At 37.4% G+C, this 19,639-nt stretch overlaps 1 protein-coding gene across 4 annotated transcripts in view; it reads right to left on the reverse strand.

Annotated features, from left to right (window-relative positions):
• The window catches only part of LOC131071590 (pentatricopeptide repeat-containing protein At5g02830, chloroplastic), a 278,239-nt gene that overhangs the window by 132,242 nt on the left and 126,358 nt on the right, over positions 1–19,639 (reverse strand). For 3 of the 4 annotated variants that reach the window (XM_058007494.2, XM_058007493.2, XM_058007495.2), the window contains 2 exons: positions 13,884–14,048; positions 13,138–13,698 (listed from right to left, as the gene is read on the reverse strand). In XM_058007494.2, the coding sequence (XP_057863477.2) occupies positions 13,138–13,698; positions 13,884–14,048 (726 nt within the window). The remainder of the gene's footprint in view (positions 1–13,137; positions 13,699–13,883; positions 14,049–19,639) is intronic. The other variant, XM_058007496.2, reaches the window with a different exon arrangement.

Below are 19,639 nucleotides of genomic sequence, written 5' to 3' on the forward strand. Positions count from 1 at the left end.
CATTAGTAGTAGCACCAATAACTGATCCACTTGCAACCATGGAGGTACGAAATACCGAAGGGGCAATACACTGTGAAGAGCCAGAGGGAGACAAAGGAAAGGGGACCGAGGAAACAGACATGGAGACAGAAGCAGACAACCTGCTAGCGAGATTCCAGATGGACATAGAGGTTCCACCTCCTTCACCATCACTGGGTACTGATCAGCAGGAGGAGAGCCTGAGGATTGAAGAAATCGGGAAAGGGCACAGTACGTCCTCACCAGCAGAGGGGATCCAAGAGTGGGAACCGGTTGCGCAGCATTTTCTTTCCAAGTTGGAAGCAATGAGGGCAGCCACGGAGAGGATGATAGACCATTCTCGAGGATCTGATATGCCTGCTATAGTAAGAGCAACGGAAGCACTACTGACGTTTATGACAGAAGGCTGCGAGAGGGAATTCTCAGAGAAAATTAGGAACCAAGGTTGGCCCGACACGGAAACTCCGGAGATAGTAGCAGAATGGGGAGTACCACAGATCCTTAGTGGGCATACAGGAGGTAATCAGGAAGTAATGAGAGCTCTCACTTCCATAGAACAGACTTTCCGCACTACATTCTTACAGCTCCAAAGGATGACCTGGAAAGCGAACAGAATGGAAGGAGTCCATACCTTAGCCCTACAGCGAGAGAGTGAGCTGAAAGAAACGATCCAGGCTATGGAGCAAGAAATGGTTCAAGAGAGAAACACGTGACGTGAAATAGAACGGAAGTTGGCTGCCTCTGAGAAGGACCGAATGGATGCACTCCGGCTTCTGAAAGCCACTCGAGAGAAGCAACTTCTTGCTGAGAGGGACCTGAAGATACTCCGAGAACGAACCACTACGGGAACAAGGACGTCCTCTTGTCCCTCTAAGTAGATATTTCTTGTTATTTTGCTATGGTGTTCGTCTGGAAGATGAACAAGTTTTGGGGGGGGATGATGTAAGCCAGTTAATTAGTAAATAAGGCTTTTTAATGCTTTAAGAGAAAACAATAGTATTAAGTTATATCCGCGGGTAGTTAGTTGCCTGACGGTTGGTGGCCTAACCAACCGCGAACTCTTTATATTGTAAACTTGTAGCACATTTTGGACACATCGGATTGGAGAGAAATATGATATACATCTGTGTTACACGAATCTATCTCGGTACACTATGTTGTGTGTTATTGGTTCCATGCTAATGAATTACTATGCTCTGGTGTTGTACATTGTATATTGATGTTCCCTATGCTACCACCTGAACCACTTAGGCTACTAACAAAGCTCCTCCAAGGAGACAAGAATTAGAGAGAAACGCACATAGCATGATGAAAATGATGCCTTGGTTGCCTTTTCATTATCTCCTCAAGTTGGTGCCCTAATTAGGGTTCCTTTAGTGCTCACTATTTATTTCTATTTCCTTTTTTCTAATATTTCACTTTATAACATAATAACTCCCAAAGGGTGGCATCCACATGTAGGAGGAAATAACTTATATTATAAATTCCCCCTTTTATCACTTAATCTCTTTCTAACTCCACCTTCTCTCTCCTTGAGGGCGTCTAACAAGGAGGTACATCATTCTCTCTCTAGACTAAGATGACCTTATTATAAAGTCATTTTTATAACTTTATAATTCTAACTTCAAAGGCCGTCCCTAAATATCAATTCTAATATCATTAATAACCATAAAATTAAGTGAACTCCATTTTCGCTCTCCTGAAGCGTCCAGACTCCACACGCTCTTTCTAGAGTCCTGTCATAAAATGCACTGTTAAAGGAGTCATAATTAAGTTAAATACTGATTTAACTTTAGCAACCTTTTCTGATGTCACATCATAATGCCCCGCCATCTCCTGAACCATTCAAATATGTTGTTTGAAGCTTGGGAAATCCAACCCTAAATGGCTCCTTTGTCCATCTCGTTAGTCTATGAGGACCTGGTGATAGACTAACCCTGATTTGCTGACACGAGTTGTAATGTTCCCTGAATAAAATAATAAACCATGGAAATAAGATTACATATTATTAATTATTTTTATATTAATACGTTGATTTGGGTTAATATAAATAATTAATATTGTAATTTACTTGTTAATTTTGTTAGCGTTAAGCAAATAAAGGTAGTTCGTGGAACTACTTCACGTAGAATAAAATGGCAGACGCAAGAGATGTTCGGGATGCTTGGAAGAAGGTATTCGTAGTGACAGAATCCGGATTGGATTGTTGACACAAATTCCCCTTTCGTCAGGGAAAGTCTTGGCCTATTGGTGGTTGCGTATGACGTGAACAGTAAGATAGAACTTGCCTGGAGATCAATGTCGAGGAATGCAGCGTGAGTTCCCGAAGATTTGCGCAAGCTTAAGTTCAAGTCGGGGTGAATCGCCGATGTACAGAGTATGGTTTCCGCAAGCTGAGCCAAGAATGATTGTCGAGTGTGTCGGGAGTGAGAACGCAGTGCAGCACGTACCGAGTGCGTCGGAAGTGAGAATGTGATGCAGTACGAGCCTGTGAACTCCGGAGCAAAGACAGGGTGTCTTCAGAACACGAAGTAGAGACCAGAGCAAATCACAAACTGAGGGTTCAAGTGCAGTCACAGGATACACCGTCTAAACTTATTGATTGGTGGCCGTAATCAAGGATCCCGATATCGGGAGAGATGCTATTGTCATAACTACACTCAGAATTGTGACAAGAGTCCGAACCAGTGTGGACCATTCCAGAAAGTGGTTGAGGACTTGTAGTGTTGGAGGAAGCAGCGGGTTGTTGGAATTTCCCTGTGTTGGTCTATCTGCCTACCGACATGCCAGTCACATTTCTGGAGGGCTTCTGGAGCAAGTTAATACTATAGCGCAATACAGGTGCACTGCGACAGCATTAACCCAATTGCAATATTAAATATATGTGAAGAAGTTGCTTAATTAATACAAGATGATCAGTAAGTTAGAAAGTTAATTCCTGAATGTACGAATTTCATTGTTAAATAGAAGTCATAATCAAACAATTGAATTCTATACTATTCATCTGCAAAATCTGGATATACACATGTATCTGCACTTAGTCCTAGACAGAAAATTACAGTCTGCACAATTACCTACAACAGATCTTAGTCAGGAATTTTACAGTGGTATCAGAGCTTTGAATCCTGCCAACCTGTAGGGTATTCTCAGAAAAACTTAATGCACAGTTGAGTATGCACCAAGGAAATTATAATTTCCGAAGTACTAGGGCCCGTCAAAACAGATTTACATACTCTCCTTCAGCACAGAGTAGTACGTCCATTCCGTTTGAAATTGAGGATAGCCACACAGAAACTGACGAAGAAATTATCTTTGAAACCACCATGGGAGACCTTGATAACAATAGGGATCTGTTGGCTGCATTAATTAGAAGCCAGCAAGATATGCAAGATAACGTTAACAGAATGACCAATTTGATGACCCAGTTTATGGCCAATAATATAAATCAGCACCAAAATAATGGAAGGCAGAACAATCAACATCAAAATAATGGGGGTAGAGATGAACAGTCAGTTAATAATCAGCCAAAAAGAACAGGAACAGCCAGACCATTTACACCTACATTTACTGCTAGAAACCAGCCACCTGAAAACGAACCAACAATAGGAGAGATACAGGCAGAAATACATCAGGATTGGTTAGATTCCGGTAAAGAATTCCGATCAACAATGACATTTAGGGAATATTTAGATGTCAGAATGGAACATAGGCCACAAGGACAACGAGGAAATAACAGTGAATTGCAAAGGAAAATTGGAAAAATGTCCATCCCTTATTTTGATGGAACAGGTAAAACAACTGCTCAGGCTTGGGTGCAAAAATTAGACACCTACTTCCAATTAAACCCTATGTTGGAAGAAGAGGCAATTAAATATGCTGCGTTACATCTTGACGGTGTAGCACATGAATGGTGGCATCATGGTCAAATAACCTTGGGTCATAATTTGATAGGCACTTATGTTGAGTTTACTGAAAAACTTATTGATAGGTTTGATTCTAAAGACCCTAAATTACACCTTAAGGATCTGACTCAACTTAAGCAAACTGGAACTGTTGAACAATATATCTCTGAATTTGAAAAATTGGCAGTCTTAGTCACTGAAATTTCTAAAAGACACAAGATTGTGATATTTATAGATGGATTGTCTGATTCCCTCAAAGGGTGGGTTAAATCCTTAAAACCCCTTACTTTACAAACAGTTGTCAAAAGAGCAAGAGAATTAGAACCATCTTCGAAAGGAAAAATATTTAACAAAGGACCGCCTCCTAAACCAGAAAAGGACAAACAACCTTTAAACCAAGATAATTTCCCTAAAAACAGGCTAGATAAAGAAGAAAGAGAAGAACTCAGAAGGAAAAAACTATGTTTCAGTTGTAGGGAAGCCTGGCAGCTTGGACACAGATGTTTAGGGAAGGGAAAAATTCATTATATTGTGGTTATGTCTGACAGTGAGGATGATGAAAATGTTGATCCTAACATAGAACGGAACCCACAGAACACTGAATCAGAAACAGGTACCAATCAAAGAGAAGGGGTAATAGCATCCATGATAGGAACCCCACATTACAATATTTTCAGGGTTAGAGGAGTTTTGAATGGACGTCGTGTAATTGTTATGCTTGATAGTGGTTCTACGCATAATTTTATAGATGCAGCACTTGTGGAAAAACGTGGGTTGCATACTGAAAAACATGAAGGCTTTGATGTTAGAGTAGCAGGTGGAACTAATTTGTCTAGCACTCATAAAGTTCCTAAATTGAATATTACTCTTGGCAATTACACTGTTACTGATGATTTCTACGTGATTGATTTCGCTGACACTAATGTTGTCTTGGGCATACAGTGGATGGAAACATTAGATGAATATACAAAGAGCTTTAAAAGAATGGAATTCTCTTTTAAAATTGATGATAAGAAGGTAGTCCTTCGTGGTATGTCTAACAGTGGCCCCAGGATCATCAGTGCAAAAAGAATGGAAGCTATTTTCAGACATGGAGATGTGGCTTGGTCAGCACAATGTTTAGTTTCCAACAAGGTATCAGGTTTTGAATCTAAATCTTATCAAGCTGATTTGTTAACAGTATTAGATTCACATCATTTGGTTTTTAATGATATTCCTCCTGGAGTCCCACCCGATAGAGGTTTTGAACACACTATTGAATTAGAAGAAGGGGCTAAACCAGTGATTACTACTCCTTATAGACACCCTAAAACATTCAGAGATGAAATAGAAAAGGCCATAAAGGAGTTATTGGGTATGGGGCATATCAGACCTAGTTCTAGTCCTTTTGCTTCATCTGTAGTATTGGTCAAAAAGAAGGACGGGACTCTTCGAATGTGTATTGATTACAGAGCTCTTAACAAGAAAACAATCAAAAACAGGTATCCAATTCCTCGAATTGATGAATTGTTAGATAAATTGCATAGTGTTGTATATTTTTCTAAAATTGATTTGAGATCAGGATATCATCAGATTAAGTTAAGAGAACAAGACATTCATAAAACTGCTTTCCGTTGTCATTGTGGTCATTTTGAATTTTTGGTTATGCCATTTGGTTTAACAAATGCTCCAGCAACATTTCAATCCTGTATCAATCATATTTTTAACAAACAATTAAGGAAATTTTTGCTAGTATTCTTCGATGATATATTGATTTATAGCAAAACTTGGGGGGAGCATTTGAAGCATATCGATGTAGTTCTTGGTATTATGGAATCACAATCTTTGTACGCAAAGGCGTCTAAATGTGAATTTGGAATGACTGAAATTTTGTACTTAGGGCATATGATCAGTGCAACAGGGGTACAGGTTCATCAAGAGAAGATAAAGGCCATCTTGGATTGGCCACCGCCACGAAATCTTATAGAATTAAGAGGGTTCTTTGGTCTATGCAGTTATTATAGGAGGTTTGTCAGAGGTTTTTCACAGCTTGGGGCACCCTTGACAGATCTTACCAAAACGGGGGCTTTTCGATGGACTGAGGAAACACAACAGGTATTTGAGAAACTCAAAGAGGTCATGAGTTCTTGCCCAGTCCTTGCTCTTCCAGATTTTAATCAGCCTTTTGTGTTAGAATGTGATGCTTCGGGTAATGGAATAGGAGCAGTTCTAATGCAAAACAAACACCCTATAGTGTATGAAAGCAAGAAACTTAATGACCATGAGAAATTGTATTCTATCTATGATAAGGAAATGTTGGCTATCATACATGCATTGACAAAATTTAGACAATATTTGGTTGGCAGCAGATTTGTTGTGAAAACTGACCATAACAGTTTGCGGTATTTTTTGGGTCAAAAAGATTTAAACGACTGACAACAGAAATGCATCAGTAAGATCCAAGCTTATGACTTCGAAATTGAATATGTGAAAGGCAAAAGCAATGTTGTCGCAGATGCACTATCTAGAAGGCCTGAAATAAATGCATTGTCTGTAATAACAGCCGATTGGAAATCTCTATTACTAGTGGAGTATTCTAAGGATTCTTTTACTTGTGATTTGTTAGATGGCAATATACAAGATGATAAATATAAGGTGGTTAATGATGTTATGTACACAAAGACAGAATTTATTTGATTCCAGGATCGAAGTTGAAGGAGAAAATCCTCCAATCATTGCATGATGTTCCCTTAGCAAGACATCCGGGCTACTTCAAAACTTACCGACAGATAAGAGAAGATTCACGTGGAAAGGACTTAAGAATGATGTCCTTCGTTACGTCAAAGAATGCATCACTTGTCAACAAAATAAAGCCGAGCATACTTATCCTGCAGGTCTATTGCAGCCTTTGCCTATACCGGAACAGAAATGGGAAAGTATATCTATGGATTTCATTACAGGTTTACCACGATCTCAAGGTAAAGATTGCATTTTTGTCATGGTTGATAGATTAACTAAATTTGCACACTTCTTATCTATCACTACAGAATTCTCAGTTGTCCAGCTCGCAGAACTATTCTTTCGTGAGGTGTTCCGTCTACATGGTTTGCCAAAAAATATCATCAGTGACCGTGATAGCAGATTCTTGAGTATATTGTGGGGGGAACTTTTCAGATTGACAGGTACCAAGTTAAATCACAGCACGAGTTATTATCCACAAACCGATGGACAGAAAGAAATAGTGAACAAATGGATTGAGGGTTACCTTCGTAACTATGTGTCTGGTCATCAGAAAGCATGGGTCCGTTGGCTATATTTGGGTGAATACTACTATAACACTACATATCATATATCTATCGGTATGACTCCTTTCAAAGCACTTTACGGATATGATGCACTTTCTTTTATTGATCTGGCTTTTGATCAAAGTAATGTTCCCAAGTCCCATGACATGCTTCAAGAATGCCAAGATATTTTGAAAGCACTTAAAGAAAATTTGCAATGTGCTCAGAATCAACAAAAAATTTATGCAGACAAGAAACGAGTTGAGCGGCATTTTGACATTGGGGAATTGGTGTATCTCAGGCTCCGACCCTATAGGCAGTCATCCCTCAAACGGAGTGGGGCAGAGAAATTGAAGCCTCGATTTTATGGGCCATACCTGGTAATTCGGAAAGTTGGTACAGTGGCATATGAGTTGGATTTACCTGAAAAAAGCAGAATACATAACGTATTCCATGTATCTTGTCTCAAAAAAGCTCTGGGACAGCAAGTGACAATATCAAAGAACTTACCACCACTAAATGAAGAGAGAAAATTAGAAATGATACCCGAAGTGATTCTGGGAACCCGCGACAGGCATTTGAGGAACAGGACAATCAGAGAATACCTCATTAAATGGAAGAATTTGCCATTGGATGATGCCACTTGGGAAAATGAGCAGGTTCTTCAGTATCCTGGATTACAGTTGCTTGTGGGCAAGCAACATTAGGCAGGGGAGACTGTAATGTTCCCCGAATAAAATAATAAACCATGGAAATAAGATTACATATTATTAATTATTTTTTATATTAATACGTTAATTTGGGTTAATATAAATAATTAATATTGTAATTTACTTGTTAATATTGTTAGCGTTAAGCAAATAAAGGTAGTTCGTGGAACTACTTCACGTAGAATAAAATGGCGGACGCAAGAGATGTCTGGGATGCTTGGAAGAAGGTATTCGTAGTGACAGAATCCGGATTGGATTATGGACACAAATTCCCCTTTCGTCGGGGAAAGTCCTGGCCTATTGGTGGTTGCGAATGACGTGAACAGTAAGATAGAATTTGCCTGGAGATCAATGTCGAGGAATGCAGCGTGAGTTCCTGAAGATTTGCGCAAGCTTAAGTTCAAGTCGGGGTGAATCGTCGATGTACAGAGTATGGTTTCCGCAAGCTGAGCCAAGAATGATTGTCGAGTGTGTCGGGAGTGAGAACGCAGTGCAGCACATACCGAGTGTGTCGGAAGTGAGAATGTGGTGCAGTACGAGCCTATGAACTCCGGAGCGAAGACGGGGTGTCTTCAGAACACGAAGTAGAGACCAGAGCAAATCACGAATTGAGGGTTCAAGTGCAGTCACAGGATACACCGTCCGAACTTATTGATTGGTGGCCGTAATCAAGGATCCCGATATCGGGAGAGACGCTGCTGTCATAACTACACTCAGAACTGTGACAGGAGTCCGAACCAGTGTGGACCATTCCAAAAAGTGGTTGCAGACTTGCAGTGTTGGAGGAAGCAGCGGGTCGTTGGAATTTCCCTGTGCTGGTCTATCTGCCTACCGACGTGCCAGTCACATTTCCGGAGGGCTTCTGCAGCAAGTTAATACTATAGCGCAATACAGGTGCATTGCGACAGCATTAACCCAATTGCAATATTAAATATATGTGAAGAAGTTGCTTAATTAATACAAGATGATCAGTAAGTTAGAAAGTTAATTCCGGAATGTACGAATTTCATTGTTAAACAGAAATCATAATCAAACAATTGAATTCTATACTATTCATCTGCAAAATCTGGATATACACATGTATCTGCACTTAGTCCTAGACAGAAAATTACAGTCTGCACAATTACCTACAACAGATCTTAGTCAGGAATTTTACACGAGTTAAGGGGACATTACACCATAATCCTTTATTAATATAGAGTGATTGAGATTATCATCATAAGATAGTCATTGACAAGTGGTATCAATTGTATATCCTAAGGATAATCATTTATAAGCAGATCATAATATACCATTTTTATACTAAGTGGTATCAATTATCATCAATATAAGTTTTATAAAGGGATTTTTAGACTCTTTGATTGGAAAGAAGTCTCTTGCCATTGAATTTGAAAGTTAATACTTAATAGTCCCTTATTCCCTAGAATTTACATAAGGGGACATTACAACTTTATGGTTCATCTTGGACAAGACCGTTGTGTTGAGTTAGGAGGATATTCAACTAGTTGCAAGGTATCTTTGACCACTCTATTTGTAATCCTGGTGATTCTATAGAAGATCAATGCTCATGGATATTCATGGAATCATGGATTCAAACTGGTCAAGAAATGTTAACAAGAAAAGATCCACCAATGGATGTGTTTAGTTTATTTGGTGGTGCTATTAGTTGGGTGAATAAACAATAGGATGCGGTTACCTTTTCCACTACTAAGGCTAAGTACATGGCAACTACTCATCTGCATATTGAGGCCATTTGGTTTAAAAGAATATGTTTGAATGTGTAGCTAAGTCAAGCGCTACTAGAAGTCTATGTGATAGTCAAAATGCCACATGTCTACCAAAGAACCTGACCTTTTATGCAAGGAAGAAGCACATAAATGTCCAATACCATTTTCTTTGTGACATGGTAGAGGATGGAAGAGTGGTGTTGGAGAAAGTTTAGACTTTATAGAATGTCACAGATGCATTGTGGAAGCTAGTCATCACAAACAAATTTAATTGGTGAATTATTTTACATAAATTATCACATACTCGCATTCAAGATACCAGAAACTCCATGGGAAAGAAGAATTTTTAGTACAATTTCAAGATATAATCATTTAAAAATGAGCAATAGACAATTAAGGACCATATATCAATACATGTGTATTGAATTATTGATGTGAACTCAATTATACTAGCACAGCACAAGGATCTCCATGAGTACGAGATCTGACTATTGATTTAATTGCATACCTTGTTAATAGAGTTGAGATAAAATTTGCAATCACAATCACCTTCAAAATAGTCAAGACGTTTGTCCTAGCCATGTTGACATGATGTGTAGCAAAGGTGTTTCTTATTTGTCTTTAGATATGTAATGTCCCCATTTTCAGTCACTTCGGTATTGTAGTTGGCTTCAGCTTGCTCAGTAGCTGTCAGCCTTGTCAAAGGGGATGTTTGATGTTGGCAATGAACTTAGTTGGTCTAAAGGACTCCTATGACACTTTCCGAAGTGAATTTTGACTTCTAGTGTGTTCTACAAGATTCTTGGAGAGAGCATCTATTTATAGTAAGTCACTTGATCGGCCCCATTTTTCGTTATTTATCATCGGTATCATTCTAGTGCAATCAGATTTTAATTCAGATGCTTTTCAACAATTTCTGCAACTTGGATGTATTATTGGTTTTAATTTAATTATTTTACTAAGGTTGCATAATTTTATTAAAATATTTTAATGGGCACCTTAGTATAATAGCCCGTTGGACACATAAAATCAAGACCTTGCGTATCAAATATTATTATTATTTTATAAATAGGGTCTTTTTTTGGACCAAAAGGGAGTTTTTAATTAAAAGGTGAATTTTAAATTGTAACTACTAGAAAACTCGACAGAAAAAGTATATAAGGAGGTTTTGTAAGCTCATTAGCATTATGCAAATTATCTTATTTCATCTTGCGAAACCCTTGTGGTTCTATGGGAAATAACTTGGTTCATTTTAGCCTTTTTGAAGATGAAAACCCTCTTGGAGAAGATTAGCCACAGTGGTGGAAGATCCTCCCTAGTTAATACTCTGTGATTAATTCAAAGTCACAGATTATGTAGGGAAGGTTTTCTGGTAGATTTACTTCAGAATCTACACTCGTGTTGAACGCTAGTGACTTGGAGTAATTTCATGCAAAGATTGCCTATGTGCTAAAAGTTGCCGCTTGGATGTTGTGCTTCAGCTGAAAGCAAATATGAAGCAGATTTGTGAAAAAATTTCATATTTGAGGGATTGTATTCCTTACTTAGCTGTACTCCATATGGCCATGTGATTCATGATAGGGGCTTTTCAATGGGATTTGGAGCTTCTTTATGAGGTGTTGCAGGCATTAGAGAAGGTATGTGAAATTCACAAAGGGTAGTCACGCAACCTTTGGGTTTTTTGTTTATACACCATATGTTTTGCATTGGGTGTGCAATCTTCTTCACACTGGTGCATGGATTTTATAGCTGTGTTTTGAAAGCCACTACACTTGTTATTTATTGTGTAGAGTGTGGGAAGAAGTTACAGCAGAAGGGTGTCACAGTTTGGTGTGGTTTGAAAGTAATTGACAGGCAGTTCCATTGAAAATTCAGCTACAGAACTCTTTATGCAAGTTATAACAGCAAGAAATTATATGAAACCAGTCGTATTGCATTGTGGGTCATCATCATTTGATTTGTAATACTGCTGGTATATTTCTGAGACTGTAACAGCAGACTCTTCCATCAAAGATCAATTTATATTTTGCTGGAGTTAAGGTCAGAATTGTGTTACTATTGTTGTTCTTTACTTGAAAAGTGTTTGATGATTTGTTTATGGTGTTTTTCCAAGCATTGCTATTTATTATTTGAGCAAATACTATCTCAACTGCATATTGAATGATCCCAAACTCAAAACACATTGAAACATATCAAGAATAAGCTAATTGTTTGATGAAATACCTGCATGATAGAAATCAGTAATCTTTGTGGATATTGGGAAAAAAAATTGGTTTCAAATTTAGGTTGAACATTACAAGATAAGATAAAAACGCTTCCTATCCATAAGTTGCATCAGTCAAAACCAGGTAAACAATGGACATTAAAAATCTAAAACTCATGTTGAGGATGTTTAAATCCAGCTCAAATGCATTTCAATAAGGAAAATTCAATCAACAATTACTGAACAATTTTTTGAAAATTCATGACTTTTTAAAGGAAAAAATTACCAGCGGAGGTGATTCCCAAATAATTGCATTTGATCATATTTTTTTCTTTTTTGATTTCATATATTGCTCCTATTTATTGTGAGGTTCAGATGAAGGCTTCATGGTGAGTTTTGTAAGTAATATTATGCTGCCAAAATTGTGTTCTATCTTTTGATATGTGCGTGAGCTTTACGAATGCCGTATCAATGCAACTCTGAGGAAACCAACAAATCAAATAGCCTCTCAAGAATATAAGATGGTTCTTGCAAACTGTATTCTCAAATTGCAAATGCATACATAGTGCAAGTGGGGCACTGGAAATTCCTTTTGCAATTATAAGACAAAGACAATCTAATGCTATTTTACATTGAATGAATTAGCAATGGAAAGTCAAGGAACTTGAGGTGAGATGGCAATCGGTGATCAGAATAGCATTCAAGCACAGTGTGTTGGGCTGGCTGGTAGTGCATTAATGTTTAGTTGTCAAAGCACAATTGAATGACGTGGCTATTGCAGGAGTCAACTATACTATGTGGTAAAGAGCACACAATTGACCATATCTTCTAGAAGTGCTCAACAGCTAGAGGATTTTGGGGATGATTACAGAAATTTCTCAGTTTCCTTTCCAATACCTGTCTCTCTTGGTAAGAAACTTTTCTAGGAATCTTAGACTGTCAAAGACAACTACAAGAGTCTAAAGCATCCAACTTGGTTGGTGTTGATCAATATCCTTTGGAGTACACAATGCAAAGCAGTTTTGTGAAAGATAGCCCTCCATTTACGATGAGAAGATAGCTCTCCACTTAATATAAGAATCATTTGCAAACACAGTTTGTGATTAATGATAGATGGAAATCCTTTGCCCATCGCACATATGGGGGAAGGGAGGGGGTTTAAAACTTATGTTGGGTATTTGAATGTGTTCATTTCAATATTCATTGAAAGAGCAAAACATTACAATTACCAATGCAATCTCAAATTTAAACAACAGAATAAAGTTAATACCCAAATAAGCAGGTTCTGTACAAAAGTTTGTAAAATATCTTCACCTGCAAAGCCCCTCTTAGATCTTTCGCATTTCCATATGCATCAATGAGGATGGACCAGCTTACACAATCTGGCACAAGACCAATCATTTCCATTTCTTCCATAAAAGATTTTACAAGATAAGGAGCTGATCCACATGCCTTCATCATAATGTTGTATGTGACAACTGTAGGTTTGAACTCAACTGTCTTCGATACTCCATTATAGAAAACAGGACTTGATAGCTGCATCCTATGGTTCTTACTTTCAGTATGTAAATTTTCTGAATTTGCACTTGCCAAATAGAGCCCATTTTTCTTCCAATTGTTAAATAAATGGAATGCTCGGGCATACTGACAAGATTTGACACAAGCATGGAGAAGTGTATTGCAGCACTGTGTATTAGGTACACAGCCAGATGAAAGCATTTCATCAAAAATCTGAATAGCCTTCTCTACTAACCCTGCATTAGCACATGCACCTATCAGTGAAGTCCATGTGACTACATCTGGTATTATGCCAGCAGCTATCATATCCCTTTTCACTTCCATCGCCAATGCCCACATTTTTGCCTTCCCGAAAACCTTAAGGAAAACCCATCACAAAGTAATAAATCGATTACAAACTGACCACCATGTTTCTGAACCTGAATATTGTGCATTACAAATCCTAATATTCCTCAACAGTCTTCTTTAGTCTTATCACTCCACAAGAAGGGATGAATTACAAGATGATATTAAAAAATGCATCAAATTGTACTATAAACTACCTGGATCATTGTGCTGTATGCTATAACATCCATTTTCAACTCCCCTGCTGCCTCTCTGTTTAGAATTTCTTTATAAAGATGTTCTGCCAAATCAACCTTTCCAGCAATGGACCATGTCTTTAATAATATATTATAAGTTGTCATATCAGCAGTCACACCTGAGTTCTGTTCATATATTCACAACATTTACAAAATGAGTGTGTATAATAGAATCGTATAGAAAGAGATATAACTTTCAGAGCACAGAGAAGATTAAAGAAGAATAAGTCACAAGTAGAAAGGGAATGGGAAAATTTGAAGGAATGTGAAATTGGATTAAAATTGTTTAACATTAAAACGGAAAATTAATCTTAGAACAAGCATGCTACTTCATGTCATTTTAAAAACAATGTTATGAGGTCTAGTAGACAGAACTAAATAAATAGAGATATATACACCAATATTACCATAAAAAAATCTTATTCAACAAGGATAGAACGGCAAGGGTCAGAAATGAATGAAAAGTAAATTTTGTTAGTTGTTGGCATTATGTTATGAATAAAGTAATGGCCTTGTGTTTGCATAAAAACAATTATTATGTAATGTACAAGTGATATTAGACCACTGATCCCAATGTTCCCTGGCCCCTGAATATAAGTTCATGATCCAATATTCACTTAGAACCATCTTGTATACTCCATGAGTATTATTGTCATATCTAGAAAACTGTACATTATGTTAATTAAAAGAATGAGAAGAAATACCATTATTGTATCCTACGTCCCCTGAGTTGTCCGTAATTTTCTTCTCTAACAGGAAAACGCCTCCAAATACAGGGAAAAAACTCACTCTTACATTTTAGCAGCCATACATATAATGAGTTCAGTGTTTTAGAGAGTGGATCAGTTTGACCCTCTGAAACTCACTGACCTTAGTTGACCACAAATCAAAAACTCCATATCAAGAAAATACTACATGCCATGGCATACTCACTTGAAAGGAATTAAATGTCTTATTTAATTATTATATTCCCTGATAATTTTCCTCTAATAAATTTTCTACATTTAGCCTCTTGTTTTTCACCCTTTTTATGGGCATACCTACTATGCCTTTATCTGATGTTGATTCCACATTAATTTCTATTACAAATATGTCACAGGCCTTCCCATCCTATTTAAGCCTGTTCTGAATTGATTTTGACAATTTTGACAATTTCCTTGTGTAGTGATTTATAGTTATACACAAGATGGTAGGACAGGTTTGATTGTACAAATTATCTATTTGATTATCAGATTATTTTATATTAATTGGTTATAATGGATTGATTTTGGTTGTATATTGACTGGAAACTTATACCAAACATAGTTATATTTCTTCAAAGAAGAGGCACCCAGTATGGTGTAAGTGTTGGCAGGTAATTAGGTTATGATCTATTAATAATCATTCTGTTCGGATTTTGTTTTGTAATTCTATCTGAATTGTCTTCATTTCCATTCTTCTTGCAGCAATTAAACCTTGTCTGTTTTGTCTCTATTCATTTGAATGTGTTGTTTGGGGTTACCATATAATTCATAGCCTGGCATAAATTTCATAGTGGATAAGCTGTAAGACCTTGTGTGTAAAATTCCCTAGCTAGGATTTGATTGCAGTCAGTTGTATAACCAGGACATAGCAGAAGATTATTTATGTAGCACAGCCAATGGTGGAAATAAACATCTTATACAGTATTTTCTTTATTTGGAGTCTTCCTTATTTGCATTGATTCTAATTCTACTTTAGTAATCACTGAAAAATATAGCAAACTAGAGCAGACATTGATATCAATTTATTTCTTCAGAGACAGGGAAGAGAATTCTTTTCATGATGCACCTGGTTGGGTAGTGATGTCCGTTGATTAAGATTTCATGTTGATTCATAACCCTTCAATAGAAGGCCAGAATGATATACTTCCGGTTGCAGCCGATTCACCAAAGCGTATAATGTCTGTACAAACATATGCATCGGTACTGAAACTCTGCACTTCCACTGTATGCAAACACTACGGAAACCCTCCACGCGATATCCATTTCCTCCACACCGCGATGATGGCAAACTCTTCCTCCCACGTTAACTGCCAGCACCACCCATATGCAGTAAGGCAAACTTTCGTGTCACTACCCGCTATCGGGTTACAATGGCACGCTTAGACGTCTTTCGTTGATGCAGTGTTTTCGGTTTGCAGAGGCACTGGCAATAGTGTGTGTGACGCCGTAAATGCTACCCGCGACTCCGCTGATCGTATTTGCATTAATACGCACACCCGCATCATACACCAGGGATCACTGTTGACTTCACTCCATATCAAGCAAAATTGATTCTTCTCCAGAATTGTGTGACCAATAGGTCAATCGAAGACTGACAAAAGGCAATTAAACTCTGAAATGTGTATCAACACACGCAGGATTCAAATCTTTTCTTCCACACCTCATCCTTCAAAATCACGCCATGCTTTTATTCATCGAACAAGTTAGTTTTATTTCCCGTATGAACTACCTTAATAATTAAAGATAATTACGGTGTTTAACTTTATAAAATATTAATTATTTATATTAATCCAAAGCTAGAATACTAATATAAAATAATTAATATTGTTTCATATTTCCTTTCCGCAATTTAATTATTGGGGAACATTACAGTTTCCCCTGCCCAATGATGCTTGCCCAAAGCAACTGCAATCCAGGATGCTGAAGAACTTGCTCATTTTCCCAAGTAGCATCATCCAGTGGTAAATTCTGCCATTTAATGAGATATTCCCTGATTGTCCTATTCCGCAAATGCCTGTCTCGGGTCTCCAAAATCACTTTGGGTATCATCTCTAATTTCCCTTCTTCATCCAGTGGTGGTAGATTTCCTGAAACTATCACTTGCTGACCCAAAGCTTTTTTGAGACAAGATACATGGAATACATTATGTATTCTGCTTCCTACAGGTAATTCCAATTCATATGCCACTGCACCAACTTTTCGAACCACCTGGTACGACCCATAAAACCGAGGCTTCAATTTCTCAGCCCCGCTACGCTTGAGGGATGACTGCCTATAGGGTTGTAGTCTGAGATATACCAATTCCCCAATTTCAAAATGTCGCTCAACACACTTCTTATCTGCATAAATTTTGTGTTGATTCTGAGCACATTGCAAATTTTCCTTTAAGTGCTTTCAATATATCTTGGCATTCCTGAAGCACGTCATGAGATTTGGGAACATTACTCTGATCAAAAGAAAGATCAATAAAAGATAGTGCATCATACCCATATAGTGCTCTGAAAGGAGTCATACCGATAGATATATGATATGTAGTATTATAACAGTATTCACCCAAATATAACCAACGAACCCAAGCTTTCTAATGTCCAGATACATAATTACGAAGGTATCCCTCAACCCACTTGTTTACTATTTCTGTCTGTCCATCGGTTTGTGGATGATAACTCGTACTGTGATTCAACTCCGTACCTGTCAACCTGAACAGTTCCCCCCAAAATATACTCAAAAATTTGCTATCGTGATCACTGATTATATTTTTTGGTAAACCATGTAAGCATAACACCTCTCGAAAGAATAGTTTTGCGAGTTGAACAGCTATGAATTCTGTAGTGATAGATAAGAAATGTGCAAATTTGATTAATCTATCGACCACAACAAAAATGCAATCTTTACCTTGAGATCGCGCTAGGCCTGTAATGAAATCCATTGATATACTTTCCCATTTCGGTTCTGGTATAGGTAATGGCTGCAATAGACCCGCAGGATAAGTATGCTCTGCTTTATTTTGTTGGCAAGTGATGCATTCTTTGACATAACGAAGGACATCATTCTTTAGTCCTTTCCAGGTGAATCTTTCCCTTATCTGTCAGTAAGTTTTGAAGTAGGCGGGATGCCCTGCTAAAGGAACATCATGCACTGATTGGAGGATTTCCTCTTTCAACTTCGATCTTGGAATCAAGTAAATCCTGTCTTTGTAATAGATAACATCATTTACAACCTTATATTTATCATCTTGTGTATTACCATCTAGCAAATCACAGGCAAAAGAATCCTTAGAATATTCAACCAACAATAAAGATTTCCAATCAGCTGTTACTACAGATAATGCATTTATTTCAGGCCTTCTAGATAGTGCATCTGCAACAACATTGTTTTTACCTTTCACATATTCAATTTCGAAATCATAAGTTTGGATCTTACTGATCCATTTTTGTTGTCTGGCATTCAAGTCTTTCTGTCCCAAGAAATATCTCAAACTGTTATGGTCAATTCTGACTACAAATTTGCCACCAACCAAATATTGTCTAAATTTTGCCAATGCATGCATGATTGCCAACATTTCTTTGTCATAAATAGAATACAATCTCTCTAGATTATTAAGTTTCTTGCTTTCATATGCTATAGGATGTTTATTTTGCATTAAGACTGCTCCTATTCCTTCACCAGATGCATCACATTCCAAGACAAAAGGCTGATTAAAATTTGGAAGTGCAAGTACTAGGCAAGAACTCATTACCTCTTTCAGTTTCTCATAAACTTGTTGTGCCTCCTCCATCCAACGGAATGCCCCCTTTTTGGTAGGATCTGTCAACGGTGCCCCGAGCTGTGAAAAACCTCTGACAAATCTTCTGTAATAACTGCATAATCCAAAGAATCCTTGTAAATCTGTAAGATTTCGTGGCGGTGGCCAATCCAAAATGGCTCTTATTTTTTCCTGATGAACTTGTACACCTGTAGCACTGATCATATGCCCTAAATACAAATTTTTTGTCATTCCAAATTCACATTTAGAGGCCTCTGCATAAAGTGATTGAGATTCCATAATACCAAGAACAATATCAATATGTTTCAAGTGATCTTCCCAAGTTTTGTTGTAAATCAATATATCATCAAAGAAAACTAGCAAATATTTCCTCAACTGTTTGTTAAAATTATGATTCATGCAAGACTGAAATGTTGTCGGAGCATTTGTTAACCCAAACGGCATAACCAAGAATTCATAATGACCATAATGACAACGGAAAGCATTTTTATGGATATCTTGATCTCTTAACTTAATTTGATGATATCCTGACCTCAAATCAATTTTAGAAAAATAAACATCACCATGTAGTTCATCTAATAACTCATCAATTTGAGGAATTGGATACCTATTTTTGATTGTTTTCTTGTTAAGAGCACGGTAATCTATACACATGCGAAGAGTCCCATCCTTCTTTTTGACCAATACTACTGATGAAGCAAAAGGACTAGAACTGGGCCTGATATGCCCCATATCCAACAATTCCTTAATTGCCTTTTCTATTTCATCTCTGAATGTTTTAGGATGTCTGTAAGGAGTTGTGATAACGGGTTTGGCACCTTCTTCTAATTCAATGGTATGTTCAAATCCTCTGTCAGGCGGAACTCCTGGAGGTATATCACTGAAAACCAGACTATGTGAATCTAATACTTTCAACAAATCATCTTGATAGTGTTTAGATTCAAATCCTGATACCTTGTTGGAAATTAAACATTGCGACGACCATGACACATCTCCATGTCTAAAAATAGCCTCCATCCTTTTAGCACTAACGATCCTGGGACCATCGTTAGACATACCCCGAAGTACTACTTTCTTATCATCAATCTTAAAAGAAAATTCCAATCTTTTAAAACTCTGAGTGTACTCATCTAATGTTTTCATCCATTGAATGCCCAAAACAACATTTGTATCAGCCAAATCAATCACATAAAAATCATCAATAACAG

Source organism: Cryptomeria japonica, chromosome 11 (genome assembly GCF_030272615.1).
Source record: "Cryptomeria japonica chromosome 11, Sugi_1.0, whole genome shotgun sequence".
NCBI classification, from domain to species: Eukaryota; Viridiplantae; Streptophyta; class Pinopsida; order Cupressales; family Cupressaceae; genus Cryptomeria; species Cryptomeria japonica.